At 40.3% G+C, this 24,771-nt stretch overlaps 1 protein-coding gene across 5 annotated transcripts; it reads left to right on the forward strand.

Moving 5' to 3' along the window:
• Positions 1-561: 561 nt before the first annotated feature.
• LOC124137227 (inositol polyphosphate multikinase-like) lies at positions 562-24,005 on the forward strand. 5 transcript variants are annotated; one of them, XM_048392401.1, is made up of 6 exons: positions 562-928; positions 16,004-16,156; positions 20,586-20,759; positions 22,116-22,288; positions 22,748-22,832; positions 23,358-24,005. In XM_048392401.1, the coding sequence occupies exons 1-6, from the start codon at positions 832-834 to the stop codon at positions 23,777-23,779; spliced, it is 1,104 nt and encodes a 367-aa protein (XP_048248358.1). In that variant the 5' UTR covers positions 562-831; the 3' UTR covers positions 23,780-24,005. The 5 variants fall into 5 exon arrangements, with proteins under 5 accessions (XP_048248358.1, XP_046359400.2, XP_046359397.2 ...); XM_046503444.2 differs by lacking the exon at positions 562-928 and adding an exon at positions 12,898-13,055; XM_046503441.2 differs by lacking the exon at positions 562-928 and adding an exon at positions 12,899-13,085.
• The last annotated feature ends 766 nt before the right edge of the window (positions 24,006-24,771 follow it).

Raw genomic sequence — 24,771 nt, forward strand, 5'->3', positions numbered from 1 at the left:
GTCAGTTGAGCTAAAACGATAATGGCATAAGTTGTGGCGCTAAAATTTAGTCTGGAAGACATCCCAGTCTCACACACAGGGTAGGCAGATAATAACTTGTATAGTCAGTTTCTATATTTGTGTAACACATAAGTGTGTCACACCCGTAAAGTCATGTATATGTATATATTTTGAAAGAGATTTGTAATCGCTTTACACTTAGATAATATAATATATGATTAATTATTCCATTTGGTTCTTACATCAGTTAGCAGATCATTGTACAGTATAACAACTAGTATATGAATAAGATGTGTTTGTAATGTAGAACGTGTTGTAATACTGTGATGTCGATGACTGCATTTTGTATATTGTTAATATTACTTATCATTCCTTTAATATGTTTCAGGGTGTAGATACTAGATAGATAAATATATGACAAATCCATTGGTGGAATAAACGTCTCTCACCCGTAGGTTTTGTTTGCCTATCACTCACTATCACTGCCCTGCTACATTGATACGAACGAGCAGGTTGTTTTTAGAATACCGAGGGCTGATTAAACTACCTAACAAGATATATGTCAACACTACGATAGCAATTTTCTACTCAAGACTTCCTTCCTGGCCAGCCTAGAGGTCAGTCAGACCTTTTTGACCCACTTGGTTTGTTTTATGTAACACGTACGTGTATGACATTTATTGTAGTTTCACTTTTCTCATTCACGTTCATCACTGTTCCGCAACCAAACAAACGTAGCGTGTGCTCTACACTCCACGCACTCCCTGTTCACAAAGTAGAGTTCGTGCGTTATTGTTCAGTTCAGCAAGTCTACAGCTCGACCGGGACAAGATGGACGCAATAGCACACGTGATTCGAGTGTCTCTTCCCAAATACCTGGAGAATTTGCCGATACCAGGGTCTTCTCAAGATTTGTTTCAACTGACAGGTCAGATTATTTTTTGGCTGCAATACGTGTAACCCCCACCCCCGTTTTTGTCAGGCAACAACAGCTATATCAGTTTATATTTCTACAGTCGGTCATCAGACTCGACATGCACGTGACAAACATGACCACAGCTCTCGGTCAGTTATCGCTGTGTGTGCCGATAGGCAGATCACGCACACTGGAAACAATATATCTAGACATGCTACTTGGGATATCATACCATGTACATGTATTCTATAAATATATGTTATTGTATGAATAAAGTATTAGATTGTACACCTGTGTCATATAAATGAAGAACAAAGGGTGTTCAGTGAAAATGTTCATTTGTTCATCTCCTGCACTATTTACACGGAGTGAGTGTGTGAGTGAGTGGGTGGTGATCTATAGTCAGTTTGGGGGGAGGGGTAGACTAACATCTAGTCTCTGAAATGAACATATCGTACAGAAAAAAACATGTTCAGTTATCGTAATAAAAATATAATAAAAAGGAGCCCAGTGACTCTCTTCATTTCCTGATACTGCAGTGATCTAGACTTGCCAAACATTATAGACTTATATGGGCTGTATTTGATATATATTTGTATCAGGGTCTGTAAGACAGACTAGGGGAGGGGGAGTATTAAGGCTGCCAAACGGTGTCTAACCGTTTCACCTCTGAGAGGAGATAGGTGGTAGGAGATAAACTGGTCCATACTGAGACAACAAAACAGTGTAGGCACAATGGGAAACACTTCTGAAATGTAATGACACATTTTACTCAGTCTAATGTTTATTGTATTGATGTCTAAAAGAAAATACAGTTTATACAGTCAGTATACAGTTTATTAACATCTCTGCTCAACTGTCTATGTACTTTCTGTAATGCTGAGCCAGAATCTATCCAACATTTGTTTTGGGACTGTAGGGTAAGCAAAAATTTCTGGAAAAGATTTTCACAATGGATTGAATCCAAGTGTCCACATACTGGCAAGATAAATCTTACTTCAGACCTAATTCTTTTTGGCTTTTCAAAACATTTCCACACAGATGATATTTTTGATCTGATACTCTTATTGGCCAAATTCCACATTTATAGATGCCAAATTGAAAAATAACCAACCAACCATTACACATTTCCAAAATGAGGTTAAATAGTATTACCAAATAGAAAAATAGACACTTTAATAAAGCCAAACAGACTGAATTCTATACGAAATGGGCTCCTTATGAAAACCTTTTGAAAATATAAACATTTGCTATTCCAAAACTTTACTAAATATATATCCTGCATTCTGTCTTCATAAGTACTAAAGCTTCTAGTGAGTGTGAATGTGTGTATGGATGTGTGTGAATGATATGTACTTTCTTAAAAAACCCTGGTCATGTATTTTGACTCTTATCAAAACATGATGTACTTTTACCAGGAACAATAAAAACAAAAACAAAAAACAAAAAAACATCTCTGCTCAGCTTAAGAACTGTCTTCTTTTAACAGTAATAAGTATTTACATCCAATACTCAGTTTTCTTCAGTTTCTAACATTTTATAGAGGAAGCTGCAACAGTACATGTTTGACCTGATATTAAAACCTGATATTAAAACAAAATGAGTCCAACAATAGTGGTTTAATCAATTAACACAAATAGGGATGGTACTGAGTTCCCATTGTGCCTACATTTTTTTCTGTAGGCATATTGAAATGTAGGCAGAATGGGATTGGACCTGCCAAATCCCTTTTTTTAGGGGTCTATTTACGATTTCTTGTTTTAAAAATTCGTTACAAAAGCACCACCCCACGTCAACTGCGTACTTCGCATATGGAAAAAGAAAATATAATATCTTACACACAAAACTTAGATACATATGCAGTCAATTGAATTATGATTTATATAGAATTGGTATAAAAGATCACCCGAACTGTACATGTTCAAATACATGTGAAAATGCATATCATTATCTCATGGAATGTACATTGTTTAGTCATCAGCGTGAAATTATGTTAAACAGCCTTAAAATTATTGTTCATAACATACCCGTTGATGTACACTTACTGTTATACTGCAATGCAGATCACCTTGCTACAGAAAAAGAAGCTATATTTAAGGCAGTACATCATTATGTATGTACAACTAAAAGATTTGTGTAAAGAACTGTTCATTCAACAATGTATTTCTCTCTCTCTCTCTCTCTCTCTCTCTCTCTCTCTCTCTCTCTCTCTCTCTCTCTCTCTCTCTCTCTCTCTCTCTCTCTCTCTCTCTCTCTCTCTCTCTCCTCTATAGTGCCAAGGCCGTAGTTAACTTTTTTTGACAGGGGGGCAAATATTTGTACAAGTATCACTTTTCCCCATTTTGTATTTTCATGATTCAAATAAAACTGTTTTCTGCCCCCCGGCTGGCTACGGCACTGAGTGCTGTGTGCATATATATTGAATTTGAAATTGTGAATTTTTTGTAAATACCAGGGAGAGGGCATTCTAAGTTGGAAGAACTTGTCCCCCAATCCCGTTCACTCCCGTTCACTCCTTGTGAATAAATATGTTTAAATCAGTCTATTTAGAGACTATTCGGGACACAGTGTGGTACGCGGGACCCAAACAAAAGTCGTATTTGGTACGAAGATTCAACGTTCTAAAACAATATCGCACTTATAGCCTAGGAATGTGTTCTGTAGGTTTCCGGCATACGCCGCGACATTCTTGACTCATTCGTGACCAACTCATTCCGGATTACGGGACAAGACGTGCCCCTCTTTGAGGTTTCCATGTTGGCATGTGAACAGTACAGAAAAAAACATCTAGGGACAGAACTCACAAGCAAACAAGAGCTAGGTCAGAGGCGACTAACGGGGTCAGGTGGTCAGGCTCGCCGACTTGCTTGATGCATGTCATAGTATGCCAACTGCGTTGATCGATGCTCATAATGTCAATCACCGGATGGTCTGGTTCAGACTCGATTATTTACAGACCGCCGTCATATAGTTGGAATATTGCTGAGTGCGGCGTTAAACAACAACACAAATATTTAAAAAATGAAAGACACTGCCCGTTTATAGTGCGGCTTTAAACAAAAAACAAGCAATCGATCGCATGAGCAACCACTCACAACGTCGATATGGGGTGACTAATATATAGGGTGAAAATATGAACACAATTTAACCATCCTATCTTTTTGAGTCAGCGCGGGATACTGCTGATGTGTTCTCAAGTGCACGCAATCAAAGGAAAAGCACTTGAGAGAACTCTCTTCGAAAGTATCTTGTCTTAAAACGTCTCTACACCATCAGGTGCAGACTGGTTATCTTTGCTGCCGTTCGCCTGCGCTGTTGTGATTCTATGCTGCTGTATCGGACAGAGTGTACGCTCCCTCATATTTGGACGGAGCCAAGTATGCAACCCCATGATACGGAAGGGCGAACCCAAAATCACGGACGTCATCGTGAGAGAGGACCTTATGAAGGAGGACAAGGTCAGCTTCTGTCGATGCTGGAGATCAAAGAAGGTGAGTAAACCGGAGGTCATCGTAATCCCCCATAATACAGTAAACTACGGTTATAACGAACACGCTTATAACGAACTGACCGATATAACGAACTTATTTTTTAGTCCCGACCATTTCATGTATATATGCTGTATATATGCTTATAATGAACTACGGTTATAACGAACTAAAATAAGTAGTCCCTATGAGTTCGTTATAACCGTAGTTTACTGTATACTAGTCAATCACTTCACGGCCTTCCATGCACTACATTTGTTTGTGTGTGTTTTTTGTTATTTAACGCATCAGTCAAGAGTATTCCAAATAATAATAATAATAATGATGATGATGATGATGATGATAATAATAATGATAATAATTGTTTGTTTGTTGTTTAACGCCACACTCAGCAATATTCCAGCTATATGAAGGCGGTCTGTACATAATCGAGTCTGGACCAGACAATCCAATGACTGGTAGCATGAGTATCGATCCACACAATTGGGATACAGACAGACAGACAGTTTATTCAGTATGCAAGGCCATATGGTCCATAATACAGTTCAGTTTTAACAGATACATACAAATCAACGTGATCTTGAACATAGCATTGGGATCGATGACATGCATCAACCAAGTCAGCGAGTCTGACCACACGATCCCGTTAGCCGCCTCTTACGACGAGCATAGTCGCCTTTTACGGCAAGCATGGGTGGCTGAAGACCTATTCTACCCCGGATCTTCACGGAAGTATACTACTACTACTACTACTACTAATAATAATAATAATAATCTTGTAAATGATCAACAGTGGCCGCGTGCGACGTCGTTCATGATATCAACCATTGGTTTGACCGGTCCAAAGTGTAAATCACCATGGCAGATTTAGTCTCAGGTCAAGTTCTGGACTCTCCCACTGGAGTTATAAACATTGAACTGTATACGACCTGTCACCTTTCGTCGGATATTAAGCCCACATACTTAAAAAATAACGTGTGAACTGCGAGGGAGTACGGATTATCAGTCTCGGGGGAATACATTGTGTAAGTCCCGAGCTTTTGCGAGCCGGTTGGAGACTTTAGGCGTTATTTCACAAGGCGTAGTCAGTAATTCCGTGTATTGTACACATCATATCAATGGTATAAATTTTTTTTCTACCAGCTGCTTTCTGTTCATATTTAGTATAATCGACTTCTCACACCCTTCTACATTGTAAAAACTCAACCCCAGTCAGTTGACTGCTGAAAGTGAGGTGAGGTGAAATGGGGTTTAACGTCGCGTCCAAGATTATTTCACTTATATGGCGGCGTACATGCACGTGTGTGTGTGCGTGCGTGCGTGCGTGCGTGCGTGTGTGTGTGTGTGTGCGTTTGCGTGCGTGTGTGTGCGTGTGTGTGTGCTAGTCCGGACTGATGCCGATTTTATAGTGCTAGCCCCTTGAGATACCATGCCGCAGTTTAACATGAATACCCCACTCAGACACAGTATACTGACTCCGAGCCGACCAGTCCTTGTTTAACCCCATAATGCCGAGCGCCAGACACGGTAAGAACAAGTACCATCTTTAACGTCTTTTGGGATGAGGCGACCGGGGATCAAACCACGGACCTTCCGCTCTCCGGGCTGATGCTCTACCACAAGACAACGGAGGCGGTCGACTGCTGAAGGGCAGATGCACCTACTAATGACAACGCCCCTCCCAAAGACCCGAACTTGTGATGACGTCATTACATCATGAACTTCCTACGTTACAATGTCGGGGGTCAATTTTTGTGTCCCTCTGAGTGATATTGCTTGAATATGGCTAAAAGCGGAGTAAAAGCATACCCAATCACTGAAATGAATTTCAAAATCGGACACGGGCTTTCCTCACACAACAAGCTCACACGCCGTGATATAACTGAAATATTGTACAGAGCGGTGTTAAAACCCATCTTACTCAGTCACCCATGTATGCGTCGTCGTCGTCGTCGTCGACACGACTAACCACTTCGTCCTTCTGTTCCAGTGGCCATACTGCGACGGCGCTCACAAGTACCATAACCGAGCGACCGGCGACAACGTGGGGGCACTTGTCATCAGAAGCAAGGACTGGCAGCCGAAACCTAAGGATAAACACAAAGAAAAGAAATGATTGATCCCAACCCTGTAGTGAATTAGGGGCCAGCCATTTATTATTCTTGTGGGTCTGGGTGAGTGAGTTAAAATTTAACGTCGCATCGGCATTATTTCAGCCATATAGAGACGAGTCTGGGATTACAATTTGAAACAGTATTGTTTCAAGAAATACATTTCTTTCTCATACACATATGTTACTAATCTCATTAAAATAAAATCTTAGTTCTGCTACCGCTAAACAAAGATCAATGTTAAGCTGTAGCGAGAACTACGATCTGGTTTTAATGAGATTGATAGTTTACTCACAGCACATTATTTTTCGGAACATCGCTCTATATAGTTTTGTGAATGTGTATGATGGCTTACTGTGGGCCATAAGCTGAATGATTGACGTGTGGAATGGAATAGATTCAGCTGAAAGGTACAATTACTCTTGTTTATCATCATTGTATACATACATGTTTCTCGTCACCAGAGTCATAAGTTGTATTTGTTTATTTTATGTTGACAAGCTGAATAATAAATATGGAAAATGTTATGTTTGATTTGTTATCTTGTTTTGCTTTCCACGAGCCACGTTCGTGTGCACGAAACGTCTGCCGTGCAGAAATTTACATTTAGATTGTTTGGTGCATGGCTAGTTGTTCCTTCGTGTGTGTTTACATATATATTAAGGAAGTGAGATTTACTAGTAAACGACCTGTGAAGATCGCTAAATGTGCTAAATACAATGTTTATTCCTAATAAAGGATATTTACCATCCCCAAACACACATGCGTGATAACCTCTTTATCATATAATGTTATTCTTCAATTGTGTTCTTGAAAATCCCTTTCCTTCTCTCACAAACATTACCGAAACATTGCACGTTTTCCTGGAGTGCGCGCATTAATATATATTATTACTTGCCCGTGAAGAGATCACCCGTTTAATAAACATACAGCTGTATTACACATTGTGTAATACCAAAACGCGTGCTTGTGTACTCTCGGAACACGTTTCACGAACAAATATTGAAAGCTCTCAACATCACTTGGCTTATTCAAAGACATTGCGTGTGGAGTTGATAGATCACTGAGAGGAGCTTATGCACACTCGATGACCCCAGCAACCTTGTTGCTAGGGTGACGTCACATGGCATTGTTTCGCCGATGGGTCTTGCAACAAAATTCCACAAATTACGTCATCGGGTATTGTGACGTTATTGTCAAGTTTGAGGTACAAGGCCCGTTCCACAAGGCGATCGTATTGTAGCGCAACGACAGTCGTTAGTCTAATATAAGTTAAAGTATGTGAGTTGCGATAGTCTTAGCCCTACGATAATTTTGTGAATTCTAAAGGTGGACCGTTGTATGGTATTAAATTCATACCTTTCAACTTTTGACGTGTTTGAAGTATTATTCTGTTAAACTCAATTGGACTATGCCGTGGATCGTGTAGGTGTCAGCTAGCCTATTCATACTCAACAGTATAATTCTAAAAACGTTGTAAATGGCAAGTAATAAATAAAATACTAAACTCGCTCCCGTGTAAAACCAATTTTATGAAACTCGTGAATAGTTGTGGTATCTGACTCGCTTTCGCTCGTCAGATACCAGAACTATTCACTCGTTTCATAAAATTGGTATTACACGGGAGCGAGTTTAGTATTCTATATTTATTACTTGCCCGTGAAGAGATCACCCGTTTAATAAACATACAGCTTTATTACACATTGTGTAATACCAAAACGCGTGCTTATGTACTCTCGGAACACGTTTCACGAACAAATATTGAAAGCTCCCAACATCCCTTGGCGTATTCAACGACATTGTGTGTGGAGATGATAGATCACTGGGAGGAGCTTATGCACACTCGATGACCCCAGCAACCTTGTTGCTAGGGTGACGTCACATGGCATTGTTTCGCCGATGGATCTTGCAACAAAATTCCACAAATATACGTCATCGGGTATTGTGACGTGATTGTAAACTTTGAGGTGCAAGGCCCCGTTCCACAAGGCGATCGTACTCTAGCGCAACGACAGTCGTTAGTCTAAGTTAAATTATGTGAGTTGTGATAGCCTTAGCACTACGATAATTTTGTGGGACGAACGCCTGAATTCTAAAGGTGGACCATTGTATGATATTAAATTCATACGTTTCAACTTTTGACGTGTTTGAAGTATTATTCTGTTAAACTCAATTGGATTATGCCATGGATCGTGTAGGTGTCAGCCTATTTACACTCAACAGTATAATTTTAAAAACATTATAAATGACAAGTATTAAATAAAATACTAAACTCGCTCTCGTGTAAAACCAATTTTATGAAACTCGTGAATAGTTGTGGTATCTGACTCGCTTTCGCTCGTCAGATACCAGAACTATTCACTCGTTTCATAAAATTGGTATTACACGGGAGCTCGTTTAGTATTCTATATTTTTACGTCACAGGGTAAGTGATGTGTCAGTCGGGCAGTGACAGTAGCCAATATAGTTCCAACCAAAATCTGTTTCTTTTACAGTGGCGAAGCAACATATACGCAAAACAACAATTCTTTTTACTTGCCTTTCGCGACAATCCATCGGTCTGTCCGCTAGAGTAACTGTCCTTTGTCAAAGGGAAGCTACTCTTACCCTAGTCTATGAGACGTCACGGCCACGTTCAGACGTTGTTGACTATCGGCCTGTCCTGTCATAACGTGAAGAAGTGCAGTCAGATGTACACACGGCGACAAAACGAAACAAGGTAACAATTCAAACATATTTCGGCCAAATCCAACTATTTTAATTATTTTAAAAGGTTTCAAGCCGCAGAGGTCTACAAGCATAGATATGGCTACTGATCCCGCTTGACTAGGCCTAGTGCTCTCACACACAAAATTGTTTCGAAATTTCCCAAAGTTGCCAAAACTTAAAAAATGCCTACATTTGAAAAAAGTCCACATTTTCAAATACAATGGGGCATTTTATCATTGTGCTGTATGGGCGTACCTCTGGAATATTTGAAATTTTCACTTAAAGGGCCCATGTCAGAAAATTCCTAGAGTGAACTCTGCGTGACATGCTTGTCCCTAACACTTTGTGCTATGGAGTTCGTGATATATACAGGTTATGAAATTTTTGAAAAATAGGACAATTAGGTTTCAGTATTGTATTTTTGTTCACGCGTGAATTAGTCCCCTGACAATTACCGCGTGTCTTTTCTTAAGTTGTTTTTGAACAAGGTGCTTATTTGGTGTGTTTTTTAATGTTTCCTCACAAGAATTTTGTTAATAATTTTCGGATAAATATTTCTCTCTTCTAATGAAAACGAGCAAATGTAAAAGGAGATGCGATCACGTGCGCGCTACAACAGAGAGTTGGTGATAACTGGTTGCTTGGCAGTAACTTTTATAAAGCAAGAGTTCTTTTACGCTCTACAATATTTGAAGGGGTCAGAACAAAAAAGGGCCCTGGGGCGAGTTTGTAAGTTCTGAGAAAAAGGCCAAAAATGTACACCATTACAGTGCATCAAGCCATGGTTTTCAAAGTATATGGGCACATAGAGGTGACATTACAAAGTGTAAAAATCATTATTTTTAGTGGAGACAATTTTTTAACAAAAAGTTAATTGCAATCAAAATTAAACTAAGAACCGAAATGGCCTTAAACCACCGATGGGACCTTTTCGTCCTCAAATTGAGACTAACTGCTGAACAAATTAACAATGTTTAAGTGATATATAAAGAAACCAATTGTGATTTTACAAAAGGAACGAGTACAATATCGTAAAACACAACTCCATAGATTTAAAACTTGAATATAAGTCACCTGGTGATGCACTTAAAATGGTCAACATCAACCCATTTTTTTTGCAATGATCCATTTTCAATCCCTCGGGTGAGGTGAGGTGAAATTGAGTTTGACCTCGCGTCTAAGATTATTGCACTTATATAGCGTCGTGCATACACGTGTGTGTGTGTGTGGCTGCTAGTACTAGTCTGGACTCAAGCCGATTTATAGGGATGTCCAACTGAGATACCATACCGCAATGTACCATGAATTCCACACTCAGACACAGTTTACTGACTCCGAGTCGATCAGTCCTTGTTTTAACCCCTTAATGCCGAGCGCCAGACAGGGTTACAACAAGTACCATCTTTTAACGTCTTTTGGTATGAAGCGGCCAGGAATCGAACCTCGGACCTTCCGCTCTCCGGGCGGACGCTCTACCACTAGACCACAGAGGCGGTCATTCAGTCTTGGAAAAGATTCACTCCAGATCAAGTTGGTAAGTACAACATCATATAAAAGAATGACAATTATTGTCAAGCAATTTTCACAGTCAACGATGAACAATTTCCATTTTGCTTCTGCATCAGTGAATTTGAAAACTCAGTGTCCAAAGATTATAGTAACTGCCAATAAAGTGAAGAGAAAAATATCATTTGAAAGACTGTGGTTCTGCACAGTGGAATTTGATGAATCATTGAGTTTGCAAAACATTATGTCAAAAACATAAAACATAATACCAACTGCAGCAGAGCATCAAGAACACGAAAGTTACTGCCAATCAATTGATCAAGATTCCATTATGTACGTGATTCTGCATTAGGGAATTTGATAACTCGGTAATAAGCCTAAACTTCAACCATAATGTCATCTGCAGCAAAGCGTCAAGAACATGAAAGTAACTGCCAATAAATTGAACAATTTTCCGCTCAATTGCTTGTTCGTTGTTTAACTCCGGCACCCGGCAATATTCCAGCCGCATGACGGCGCCAGTCAATTGAAGAACTCCCCACTGTGGAAGTAGTTCTGCACAATGCATATTTAGCGTATACCTTGCAAAAATACACAGCATGAAACGTAGCAATAAGTTCGAAACAACTTTCGAGTTTTGCAATCTTTTAATAAACCTGTCCTAGAATCACCAAGAGAAAATGTAAAAATAATCCAAGGCGGTGTCCAAAGTGTATACAGTATCCAAAGTACAGTAGACGTAGGCAATTCTGTATTTAATCCCAGCTGCATCTAGTCCATTAAATTTAGGTGACAAGCCTTTGGCCAACATGCTTCATGTTCCATTTGTTTAACTGACAGAGAGTTGTTCTAATTTCAAAGAAATGTTTTGTAATTCAATGTCTTTTAGGTTCTGAGAGCGCGTTCCCGTAATGATTTCCATTTGTTTGGCATATGTGTCAGAAATGACAATGATATAACTGGTAAAGCAGTAAGATTTAAGTACACCGTATTTTTTGCAAGAAATACATGGGTAACCAGAAGCTATCTATATTAATAACAGCAAACTGGAAAGAGGTATAACCTATATTTAATAAAATCTGACAGGATAAGTGAGCTCCTCAGTTGGTTTTCTTTCACACTCAAAATAGCATCGAAATCAAAGTGTCTCCATAAAACACTATTATTACCTTTAATATCGTTGAACTTTAGGCAATTCTGTTCATAATAGTATGAGGTGGTCAGGACCGCTGACTTGGTTAATGCATGTCATCGTGTCCAAATTGCGTGGATCGATGCTCATGATATCAATCACTGGAATGTCTGGTCCAGACTCGATTATTTACAGACCGCCGTCATATAGCTGGAATATTGCTGAGTACGGCGTTAAACAACAAACAAACATAACTGTATGAATATATTCTATTGGGAGAAGTTTGAAAATATGAGGGAGCCATGGAGCTTAAGGAAAACCTACATTCTGTAAAATACGCTACGAAACAACAGAACCAAAAGGGCCTATTGGTGAATATAATCAGAAATTGTTGAATTTGAAACTGTTTCTAGCTATTCCTTATTAAGCTAACTCCGTGAGATTAACGCTTCATCGTTCATTAATCAAATATAATATGAATAGGAAGCAAATAAAAATTAAAGTGATTTTACGACCTATTACTGGACAAATTACCGAGGAACAAAAGGGCCTATTTAAATGTTAATTGTCTTGAGATTGTCATGTCAAGTTTGAGAGTGACGAAGCATTAAAACAAGATACATGCGTACACTGCATTAACTGTGATGAAACTGTTCAATGGATTGACGAAATATTCCTGTAAACTTTAATATACTATCTGTACACCACCCAATTCGGCTGTATGTTAAAATCGAAAAAGCCTAGTGCCATTTAATTGTTTTATGATGAAGAACATAATGTACCTTTTCCCTCTGACATATCAACTTTAACGCTTATTTAGGGCCACTGAAGAGGGGAATTTGATATCTGTATTATTATATGGAGTGGACCACACTGTTTCCTTTCCGACGGTTAATACGAAATCACAAAATTTGGATATTAATGTTCTGACCCCTTCATTTGATTTCGACTTTTGAACTTTAAATTTTCCAAGTAAAACTGCGAAATATGTAGATTGTAGTAACGCTTCATTCACTTCGTCATCGTAGTCATGTGATCAAGTCACATGGTTATTCCGGAAGTGTAATGGATGCAGCAAGTTTATCAATATTTTGTGTTGAGGAATGTGTCGTATGGAAAATATTCCACGAAGTACGGGTGTGATTATCAGCTGACTGCAACAACAATGCATCACACAGATCGTGGTTGCACAGGTGATCTAAGTAGGCCTAACACTGTAACAGGTGCGAGAAATGTCAGTGAGCTCACTGGGCCATATTTAGCCTGTTTTTATGAATACCACATCCGTGACAACGGTCGTGGCCTAGAAAATGGACTCTCTTACTTTTAGTTACTAAACTCTGCTGAAGTCATAGCTTTTGGCCAGGGTCTCATTGCAGAATACGATTTATGAGGGTGCCACGCCCCCTCGCCTTAATCCCGAATACCATCTAGAGCGGGTGGGGCAGTATTCGGACACTTAACGTTCCTAATGGCATGCAAGTTGAACCAAAGTACCTATTGACTTTGTTTCATCGTATATGTGAAGGGAGGTAACTGCTGTGGTGATTATACTCGGTAGTGGTCGTGTTCGTGCGCTTGTGCTCGTGCAAATTCTTAGGATATTTACTCGACGACTACTTCGGTATTAATCGGACGCCTGCGGTTGAAGTCGGACACCCTTGCGGCAGTGCCCGGGCACTTTAAGAATTTAAAAAAAATGTCTTAACCGAATATGACATAATTACAATTGTGTTTTTTTCATTGTGTCAATGAGAACATCAAAATAATAGCAACATAAATACAACTTCATTGGCTTATCTTCTCATTTTGACATCACTCTACACAGATACATGTGTTTTCTTATACTGACATTAGTTTTCTTCTCAGTCACTTAACCCAAAGGCTGTCACCATCGAATCCTGTTTCATTCAGTCTTTCTATTATTTTGAATAAAGTACGACGTTGTGGCTTGATACGCAATAAATAAAAACAGTCTAGTTTGGGGCCCCCGCCCCTAACAGGCACGCTGTGAGTAATTCTACCAGTAAAGAACGGTGTCACATTTAAAACGCAACCTTCCGTCATCAAAGGAGTGAGTACTCCTGACAACTGTAATTTGCTGGTTGTCCGGGTACTGCCACTGTCCGAGTACTGCCCCGTCCGCTCTATTTGTTTACTTTGAATCCAACTGGTCACCCCTTAATCCCCAATAATACCACAAATCACAAATCACAAAATCATTGAGAAAAGGTCAGATTTGAAGATAAATAGATATTGAACAAATAAAATATATAAGGAAATGTTTATGTACAACAACAAAAATTTTCCATGTTGAATCTGCATACGAAATATGATTTTATTTGCGTTCACACTGCTGACCCTCAAATACCGTCTAAATAGACCCCAAATCCCTCTTATGAAAAGGCAGCCTGATTTATATACTGTGTATCTAATGCTGTTAGTAATAAATATAACATATATACAATATATTATTGATGAATGACAATGTTTATAAAAATCATTTAGGAGGCGATTGGGCTGTTTATTTGAGAGTATTTATTCCATGCGATGAAACAGGACAGGTCCTGTTCACTGTGTTAGACTTTGTCTGAAGTTATATGTAGGTAGGTGCTAGGGCTGGGGTCCAATTTTACGTCCCGGTACCCCACCCCTAGTTTGCGGTTAGAATCCTAGATTATGTTTCTAGGTTTGTCAAAACCATACCTATGCCTGTGGCTTTCTAGTTTCACCAAAGTGATAAACGTTTGAGACCTACATCACTTTGGGTTTTTCTCCCTCATTAAGCTAACATTAAGCTCATTAAAATCAGATCTAAGTTCTCGCTGCCGCTAAACAAAGATCTGAGGATCTTTCATGAACTTTGACTGACCATTGAAATGACTAACAAGAAGTCGACATCAGCGAGTTAGAAAGCAGCTTTCTCGAGCTTTACGGCACTTGTTTCAACCTGGCGACTTCCATTTCAGACTACGCTTGAAAAATATGTTGACACAGTTCTTGGTAAAAAAATTGAAAACTGAACAAACGAACATTCCGGAATGTCTAATATATGGTTGAGATTGTATGGCAGTGCTTCCCACGTACTGTGCAACGTCTCCTCCTTTCAAATGTTTATCCCAGGGAAACGAGAGATAGACGATAATTTTGACAGAATCAGTCGTACAGGCCGTAACTCATTCGGAATACCCTGTGTTAACGTTTTCGAGGTTGCATGATTAGAAAACACATTCCAAATGTCACTTTCATGATCTGGTAAGCGACGCTTTGATTAGTTGGATGAAAGGTCTATCCTCAGATCTTTGTTTAGCGATAGCGAGAACTAAGATATGATTTTAATGTGATTGAACTAACACGCTGTGATATGACTGGAATACTGTTTAAAGCAACATTAAACCCAACTCACTCACTTTAAGCCTTTATCCAACAGAGATGAAAATATAACCTGACTTGATATTTGCTTACAAAATGATCATGGAGACAAGTTTAGAATAGGACTTGCTTGTAACTAATGTAAGACTTTTCTTTCTTTCTTTGTTGTTTAACGCAGATTTCAGCAATATTGAAGCTAAATGATGGCGGTTTGTAAATAATCGAATCTGGACCAGACATCCTAGTGATTGACATCATGAGCGTAACTGATGTAAGAGAAGATTTAGCTTCTTGGAAAAGGAGGTGCACATATGTACATGCAAATAACCTGGAAACAATGTTGTCATGGTCAGATTGATGACTGCAGCTTTAGACAGTACTCACTCACTTTGCAAAAATGGTTAATTTAGAGCCCTGATGTTTGCTTTGAAAGTTTTTTTAAACAGACATGCTAGTCTCTAATCTTTCAGGAAATTGGGTCATCAGTTTGTGAAAAATTGTGTGAAGATCCGGGGTAGAATAGGTCCTCAGCAACCCATGCTTGCCGTAAAAGGTGACTAACGGGTCACACTCGCTTACTTGGTTGATGCTCATGATGTGAATCACTAGATTGTCTGCTCCAGATTCGATTATTTACAGACCACCGTCATATAATTGAAATGTGACGTTAAACAACAAACAAACAAAAAGAAACAGTGTGTTAAAAGCAATAAAGAGTGCATGCACATGTTTGTGAGTTACAGCGTCAAGCTTTTAAATTGGATTTCAGAAAGTATGCTGCTATCCACTGGGAACAGTGTGCAACATGGTGCTGGCAAACGTGACGGTGACGAGGACCAGAGCCAGGTCACAGTGACATCCTTTACAATGCAGGTTGCTGGACATGTCTATGGCAAGAAGGACAAAAAACAAGGTAGACTTGGTAAATATGTGTGCTGGGTCGATTTAAGGACATTGATTTTACTTGCACTAGGTGCATGTTGACACCCTTGTTCCACCCTGGTTCCATAATTTTACGTAATACATGATCTCTGATGACTGTCATGACTCGTATACAGTACTTCTTGTGACAGTATGTATGTAGCAATGTTATCAATGGTGACCGGCTTCTAATGCATAAAGGGGCACGGGTGGCCCAATCGTCTAAGGCGCTGCGATTTGCTTTGCAGAGTTGCGTCCCTTGGGCACGCCAGAAACCTATGATTGTGGGTTCGAATCCCAGTTCGCCCCGATTATGTTTCTAGGTTTGTCAGCACCATACCTGTGCTCGTGGGTTTCACCGAAGTGGTAAACTTCTGAGACCTGCATCACTTCAGGCTTTCCACCCACATTAAGCTGACACGCCGGGATATAACTGGAATACTGTTAAAAGCGGTGTTAAACCCAACTCACTCACTCTAATGCATAATTATTATCGTTAGTTGGATTATTTAAGTATCATAACATGATACTAGGGACAACTCCAATGAAGCTACAGTACAGAACGTAATCCTGAAGTTCCCAGTTTAATGATGTCAAATCCAAGAAAGCATTACAAATTACGCACAACAAAGGGACCAGGGATGTAGTATGGTAATGTCATTGTGCCCGGAAAGCGCTAACCATTGCTCATGCTTTCAGTCATTGGTTTGCCTGGTCCAGATTTGATTATCTACAGGTCCTCGTGATATGGCTGGAATATTGCTGACTGTGGCTATAGATTTATGCAGGACTTGACAGTTCACAATCTTCGAGGTTTATTTCTTACGAGATGTGTATACAAATTGGCCCAGTATGAAGAGATCTGTAAACACATGACCTCTTGGCCACGCAGCTGTGTCGTGAAGTATAAAGAGATGGTCCAAGGCCATGGTGACCATGGTGAAGTGCCTCTCGGAGGCGGAAACAGGATTTTGAAGGGTGGGTGGCTGCACGTGATACCATGGACACAGTTGGCATGTAAACACACGCACACACACACACACACACGCACACACACACACACACACACACACACACACACACACACACACATTCACACAGAGGATCTGCCAGTGCCTCTGCAAATTTGTGTGGCATGCACAAAAAGAAGAGTTGTTTCTCAGCCTTGTTGAAAGTGGGTATAAATTGAAAAAACAAAATTAGGTTTGATCAGGTTATGGAAATCAATAAATCTATCCTTTAAGTCTGATAGTGATTCTTTGATCTGATTTACTTTTGTTCTTCCCTCCACTGGGAAGTTTGTTAAAAAAAAGTTTGAAATAATTTTGCATATATGTATGGTATGTAGCGATCGTACCATGACACATTCACCAGATTTTTAACAGTTCTATTATTTGGAATCTTCTAAATGTGTTCCTGCTAACACTGTACATGTGCGAAAAACAAGCTGAACAAAATGAGCTCCAAGTCCATGTTTATCATCTGTAGGATGATGAATTGTACATTTGAACCAGGGAATTGCTAATTGTACAGGGATACTCTAGACTATAGAAATACAGTATACCTTCAGTCATTCATGTAGCGAATACTGATCATTTATGTAGTGAATACTGATCATTCATGGAGTGAATACTAATCTCAAATATTAACCAACATCACTCAAATGCATGAAAATAACTTGGTTCACAGTAGTTAGCATTGCATATATCTTCAAAAACTGACATTTAATAACATGATTAAGCATACAATATACTGCACAAAATGATCAAATTAAGTTTTATAACATTTAACAACATTAAGAATAATAACAACAATAAGAATAAGAATAATGACATTTATATTGCGCCACACAGGCATGCTCAAAGCACACCACCATTATTATCCCAGTCAGTGGATCACTGTGCACTCGATTTCATTCTCATCTCCCTTGGGAGTACACCTTTTTAGAATTTAAGTTGAAATATTCTTCTGATCAGCATTGAAATAAGTAAAACCTACACAAAATGATAAGAGCTGAATGATGATCATAAGCCCACCCAAATTGGTTTACTTTTAGCAATATTCCAGCAATATCATTGTGGAGGACACCAGAAATCGGCTTCACTAATTTTACCCATGTGGGAAAGCGAGCCCCAGTCTTCGGCATGACGAGACAATGCTTTAACCATGAGGCTACCCCACCGACCTTTTGACAAAGCAACTGCTTGGAACCCCATACCCATATGACTATGAAGGACTGCTATGACACTTCTCACATCATGTAGAATTGTCTGCGCTTGTGCCACCAAAGGAATGCTGCACCTCACTGATATCTGTGTTGTGTTGTGTTGTGTAGGAATGCTGCACCTCACTGATATCTGTGTTGTGTTGTGTTGTATAGGAATGCTGCACCTCACTGACATCTGTGTTGTGTTGTGTAGGAATGCTGCACCTCACTGACATCTGTGTTGTGTAGGAATGCTGCACCTCACTGACATCTGTGTAGTGTAGGAATGCTGCACCTCACTGACATCAGTGTTCTGTAGGAATGCTACACCTCACTGACATCTGTGTTGTGTAGGAATGCTGCACCTCACTGACATCTGTGTTGTGTTGTGTAGGAATGCTGCACCACACTGATATCTGTGTTGTGTTGTGTAGGAATGCTGCACCTCACTGACATCTGTGTTGTGTAGTGTAGGAATGCTGCACCTCACTGACATCAGTGTTCTGTAGGAATGCTACACCTCACTGACATCTGTGTTGTGTAGGAATGCTGCACCTCACTGACATCTGTGTTGTGTTGTGTAGGAATGCTGCACCTCACTGACATCTGTGTTGTGTAGGAATGCTGCACCTCACTGACATCTGTGTTGTGTTGTGTAGGAATGCTGCACCTCACTGACATCTGTGTTGTGTAGGAATGCTGCACCTCACTGACATCTGTGTTGTGTAGGAATGCTGCACCTCACTGACATCAGTGTTGTGTAGGAATGCTGCACCTCACTGACATCTGTGTTGTGTAGGAATGCTGCACCTCACTGACATCTGTGATGTGTTGTGTAGGAATGCTGCACCACACTGATATCTGTGTTGTGTAGGAATGCTACACCTCACTGACATCTGTGTTGTGTTGTGTAGGAATGCTGCACCTCACTGACATCTGTGTTGTGTAGGAATGCTGCACCTCACTGACATCAGTGTTGTGTAGGAATGCTGCACCTCACTGACATCAGTGTTGTGTAGGAATGCTGCACCTCACTGACATCTGTGTTGTGTAGGAATGCTGCACCTCACTGACATCTGTGTTGTGTTGTGTAGGAATGCTGCACCTCACTGACATCTGTGTTGTGTAGGAATGCTGCACCTCACTGACATCTGTGTTGTGTAGGAATGCTGCACCTCACTGACATCTGTGTTGTGTAGGAATGCTGCACCTCACTGACATCTGTGTTGTGTAGGAATGCTGCACCTCACTGACATCAGTGTTGTGTAGGAAGGCTGCACCTCACTGACATCTGTGTTGTGTAGGAATGCTGCACCTCACTGACATCTGTGTTGTGTAGGAATGCTGCACCTCACTGACATCTGTGTTGTGTTGTGTAGGAATGCTGCACCTCACTGACATCTGTGTTGTGTAGGAATGCTGCACCTCACTGACATCAGTGATGTGTAGGAATGCTGCACCTCACTGACATCTGTGTTGTGTAGGAATGCTGCACCTCACTGACATCTGTGATGTGTAGGAATGCTGCACCTCACTGACATCTGTGTTGTGTAGGAATGCTGCACCTCACTGACATCAGTGTTGTGTAGGAATGCTGCAACTCACTGACATCTGTGTTGTGTAGGAATGCTGCACCTCACTGACATCTGTGTTGTGTTGTGTAGGAATGCTGCACCTCACTGACATCTGTGTTGTGTTGTGTAGGAATGCTGCACCTCACTGACATCTGTGTTGTGTTGTGTAGGAATGCTGCACCTCACTGACATCTGTGTTGTGTAGGAATGCTGCACCTCACTGACATCTGTGTTGTGTTGTGTAGGAATGCTGCACCTCACTGACATCAGTGTTGTGTAGGAATGCTGCAACTCACTGACATCTGTGTTGTGTTGTGTAGGAATGCTGCACCTCACTGACATCAGTGTTGTGTAGGAATGCTGCAACTCACTGACATCTGTGTTGTGTAGGAATGCTGCACCTCACTGACATCTGTGTTGTGTTGTGTAGGAATGCTGCACCTCACTGACATCTGTGTTGTGTAGGAATGCTGCACCTCACTGACATCAGTGTTGTGTAGGAATGCTGCACCTCACTGACATCTGTGTTGTGTAGGAATGCTGCACCTCACTGACATCTGTGTTGTGTTGTGTAGGAATGCTGCACCTCACTGACATCTGTGTTGTGTAGGAATGCTGCACCTCACTGACATCTGTGTTGTGTTGTGTAGGAATGCTGCACCTCGGGGCGGGACTGATTCTGAAGGCACTGCAGGATCCACCCCGGGGAACAAGAGAGCTACAGTTCTACCAACGAGTCTTCTCCCCCACCAATACTGATGAGGTCACCATGGCTCTCCGGAGGTTCATGCCAGCCTACCATGGCACGATGGAGTTTGATGGAGGTAACTACCAGTCATATCAACTGTTTGTGTTCTTGTGTTTAGAACTTGAATCATCTCAACGACATTGTATCACACCCAACTGTGGACAGTGTGGTTTCAGAACAGATCAGCTTGATTAGCACATACTCACCACTGGAGTTTTATATCACTGAATGAAGGTGAGCTGCAGTACATCTGATACTCTAGTATTCTATCCTAATGTACCGGTACTTGTATTCTGGGCTCTGCTAAACAACTGATGACACTGCTGTTCTGGTAAAACTTACAGCATTAGAAATTGGCACTAGTCCTGAAGTCCTTGCCATGCTGCCCAATATTTAAGGTATCATAAGGACTGGTAGAAATGTTCCTTTTTAAGGGTTTTGCTATATGTTATCATTATAAGGACTAGTGGATCAAACCTGTTTGTTTCTACCAATGACTTACATGTTCTTTCTAAAGGAGATATCATTGTTTGTTGACAAATTGTTGTGATTTTATTCTGAAAACAAATCCACATTCAGAAAGGTGAAAACTTATGTACTTAAAATAAAATCTTTAAGTTGATTCATGTTTGCCCAAAGCTTTATGCTCCGCATTCAACTCCAAGCTTTCTATTTGAATTCATTTGTCATAAATTGTTCCTGTACCCTGAACAATGTGAAGTGTCTACCTATATCAATACTTTAAATCTGAAAATTAACGCGAGCGTGAAATAAAGGCGAAAAATGCAAAATTCAACATTGCATTTATATCAACAATAAGACATTTTGGATAGCAGAAATACCAACTTAGACATATGCTGAAAACAAACAACTATGTATTCCACATCACTGGTTATTGAGCAGCCTTGTCAGAAGTATATAAACAATGTCATTCAGACACTAATCACATCCTGTGAATTGTCACTGCTTGGATCAACACAAGAGTTCTACTCACATATGTCATCACTGATCACACTTGCAAGTCCAGACAGATGCCACCCACGCAGCAACACGGTGTCTTTGTTGCATCAAAGGCCGACACGAGCCAGCACGCATGTATTGTTTTAGCAGAAATCTCTACTCAGCACTAATAAGCGGTGTTATTTGGTGTGTGATTGGATTAATGCAAGGTTGGATTAAGGTGAGGATTCTCCTGTAAACCTGACAGAGGATGTTTTCTTTTGATATAAATCCACTGATGCAAGAGAGGAGGGGGGATTCAGATTGAGTTGCATTTTTGGCTAGGGACCAATGATCAAATTTCTTTTTGGAGACGCATTAATTTCACGATTTACAGTATTGGAAACTGTTGGACTACATGACTAGGTGACCTCGATTGCTGTGCACTATTTGTACATTTCATTTTAAATGACGTGGTTGAATATTGTTTCAGTAGGGTTTCTGAAGCTTGAGAATATTGTGGAGCACTACACACAGCCCTGTATAGCTGATGTGAAGATGGGGAAGGTGACGTCCGACCCTCATGCCACGCCAGAGAAGGCAGCGTACGAGAAGTCCAAGTGTCCTAGTGCCGCTATACTGGGCTTCCAGATCTCAGGAATGATGGTGAGGAGACATATTGGGGATAATGTGTGTTGTCCAAATGACCAGACTGACCTGTACCTTTGTTTCAAACCTAACAAATGTTTTGACCCTGTCAAAGTTAGGCCTTTTTTCGATCCCATGGTGTGTAAAAAAAGTGTTTTCTATCAGTTCGCTGTAATGTACTTGCACAGTGTTCGAAATAAAACAAAATGCGGGGCTGCCATCAGGACCCACAGATATTAGAACCTGCAGGCCCTGACTAAACTCTTCAGGATCACTTTTAAAAAAACTGAAGCTTATTGTGGCAAATAAATTGACACATACTTAGTGCAGGCCACAAGGACCCATACAAACTCGAAACTACTGGCCCGACACAAGATCTACCTGCCACGGGCCTGCAGGCAGGTGCTTATCTCGAACACTGCTTGTATGGACAGTGTCAACAATGTTAATGTCTTCTCACTGGTTCATTTGTTCCAGATATATCAGCCTGACACTGGTCAGTATGAGAGAGTGGACAAGATAGCCGGACACAAACTGACCACAGATAACATGATAAGTGAAGGTGAGTGAAAGGCCCTCCATGTTTGGAGTCATTTTTGGTCATTGGAGATATCTTACAATCATATCTTGTGAAAATGTTCACCATTCTGGTTGTAACATGGCATGACCACATGAATCCAAAGTGTCTTGTTAGTTTAGCAATCACTTTGTTCTCTATATATGAAGAACACCCCCGCCCCCGCCCCCGCCCCCGCCCCCGCCCCCGCCCCCACCTTCAGCACTACCGAGAGTCCACTGGACAAGAAAAAAAGAGATGCAAAAGTATATCCCTGTACAGGGTTAAGCTAGACCTGCACAGAGGCCAACATTTGGCGCCAAGTCAGTAGCAATTGTCTGATAAAGCCTTGAAGTATCTACACTGAAACCCTGTTCTTGGTGTCATTGTCCGGAATACTGAACTGGTACATGTTAATATCCCTTTTATTTGATAGTTGTTCCAGCAGTAATTGTCTGAAAGGTTGGACCTCCGGATCACCAGTATTGTTTCAGTATGTTGAATAAGTACACTTTGTTTTTTATGTTTCAGGTATAGGAAAATTCTTTGGCTATCCCAAGGCCATTCGAAAGGATGTGATAGAGATATTATTATCCAAGCTCCTTGACTTGCAATATTGGTTTTCCTCACAAAGACAATACTCATTCTATGGAAGCTCTTTGTTAATAGTGTACGAAGCATTTATCTGTGACAAAGACACTTCATCTGGTCAATCCAGTTCATCCTCACAGTCAAAAACCTGTAATACCACCGTGTCACCGACATCCAAAAACCAGGGTTCTTCTGAATCAAACTGTCAGTCAGCTACTTGTTCTGAAACGTTGCCAAAGATTGATGTGAGAATGATTGATTTTGCCCATGTGTTTCCCACTCCAGTGGAGGACAGCAACTACCTCGATGGCCTGACCAATCTGATACAGCATTTACGTCTTTTGTTGGAGTTTGAAAGTTGATATATGTGTTATTTGTGAGATATAATTTCATGAAGCAGTTATTTTAAGATTGACCAATTGTTATGATATTATTTACACTGAGATTAACACAATTTTGAAGTGTGAAGAGTGGCATATGCAAGCTGAAGTCAAGAAGTTCAAGAGTATGTTAATGTTTTCCCACGTAGCATTGTCATGTGGTGTTATCATGGCTATATAGTTGGAGATGAATGCAGTATAATCTGAATGCTTGTGTTTTGTCGTTTCTCACCTTGTAGACTCAGAAGTCATGGAGATAATAAAAGCACAGGTTTACTGAAATATGAAACAAGCAGTGTGCCAATACAAGATATGCTGTACGAGCGCTGGTCAAAAAGTTCTAAGCCTAACAAGCAAAACCAACAATTGTGAAAGTGTTTTTAATTTTATTTTTCAACGTGATCTCCCTGCTTTTCAATACATTCTCATATCGATAGTGAAGCTTTTCAATTCTAGTCAGGAAGGAGTTTTCTGAAGCCACCCTGAAAAACCCATTCTTTGAGGTCATCGTTGTGAGGTGTGAGAAGAGGCATTGTCATGAACTCCAGCAGTCAGCATTCCTTGCCGCTTTTCTTTCATAGAATCTCTCCGGCGATGAAGCAAATCAGCATATTAGGCACCGGCACTTGACTTGCTAAGTAATAGTAGTATACCCATGTTTCATCACTCGTTACTAATCTCTTTTTGAATTTGACAAAATCCTCCTCAATTAAATTTTCTCTGGCAATGACAGTTCTTTTTTCCTTAAGATCAGAATTTTGAAACTTTGGCAGCCAACGCGAGATATCTTATTCATCTGTAAATGTTCATGAACATTAGTTTTAATTGATCCATGGCTTAGACCTGTGTCTTCCTCAAGTTAAGCAATGGTAATACGTCTATCTGACAGAAAACATTTTTCAATCCCCCATGATTGAATCTTCATTGATGGAAGTTGAGGGACATCTAGACCTGGGGTCATCATCAAGGTTTGT

Source organism: Haliotis rufescens, unplaced genomic scaffold, assembly GCF_023055435.1.
Source record: "Haliotis rufescens isolate VD_foot unplaced genomic scaffold, xgHalRufe1.0.p SCAF_11, whole genome shotgun sequence".
Taxonomy (NCBI): Eukaryota; Metazoa; Mollusca; class Gastropoda; order Lepetellida; family Haliotidae; genus Haliotis; species Haliotis rufescens.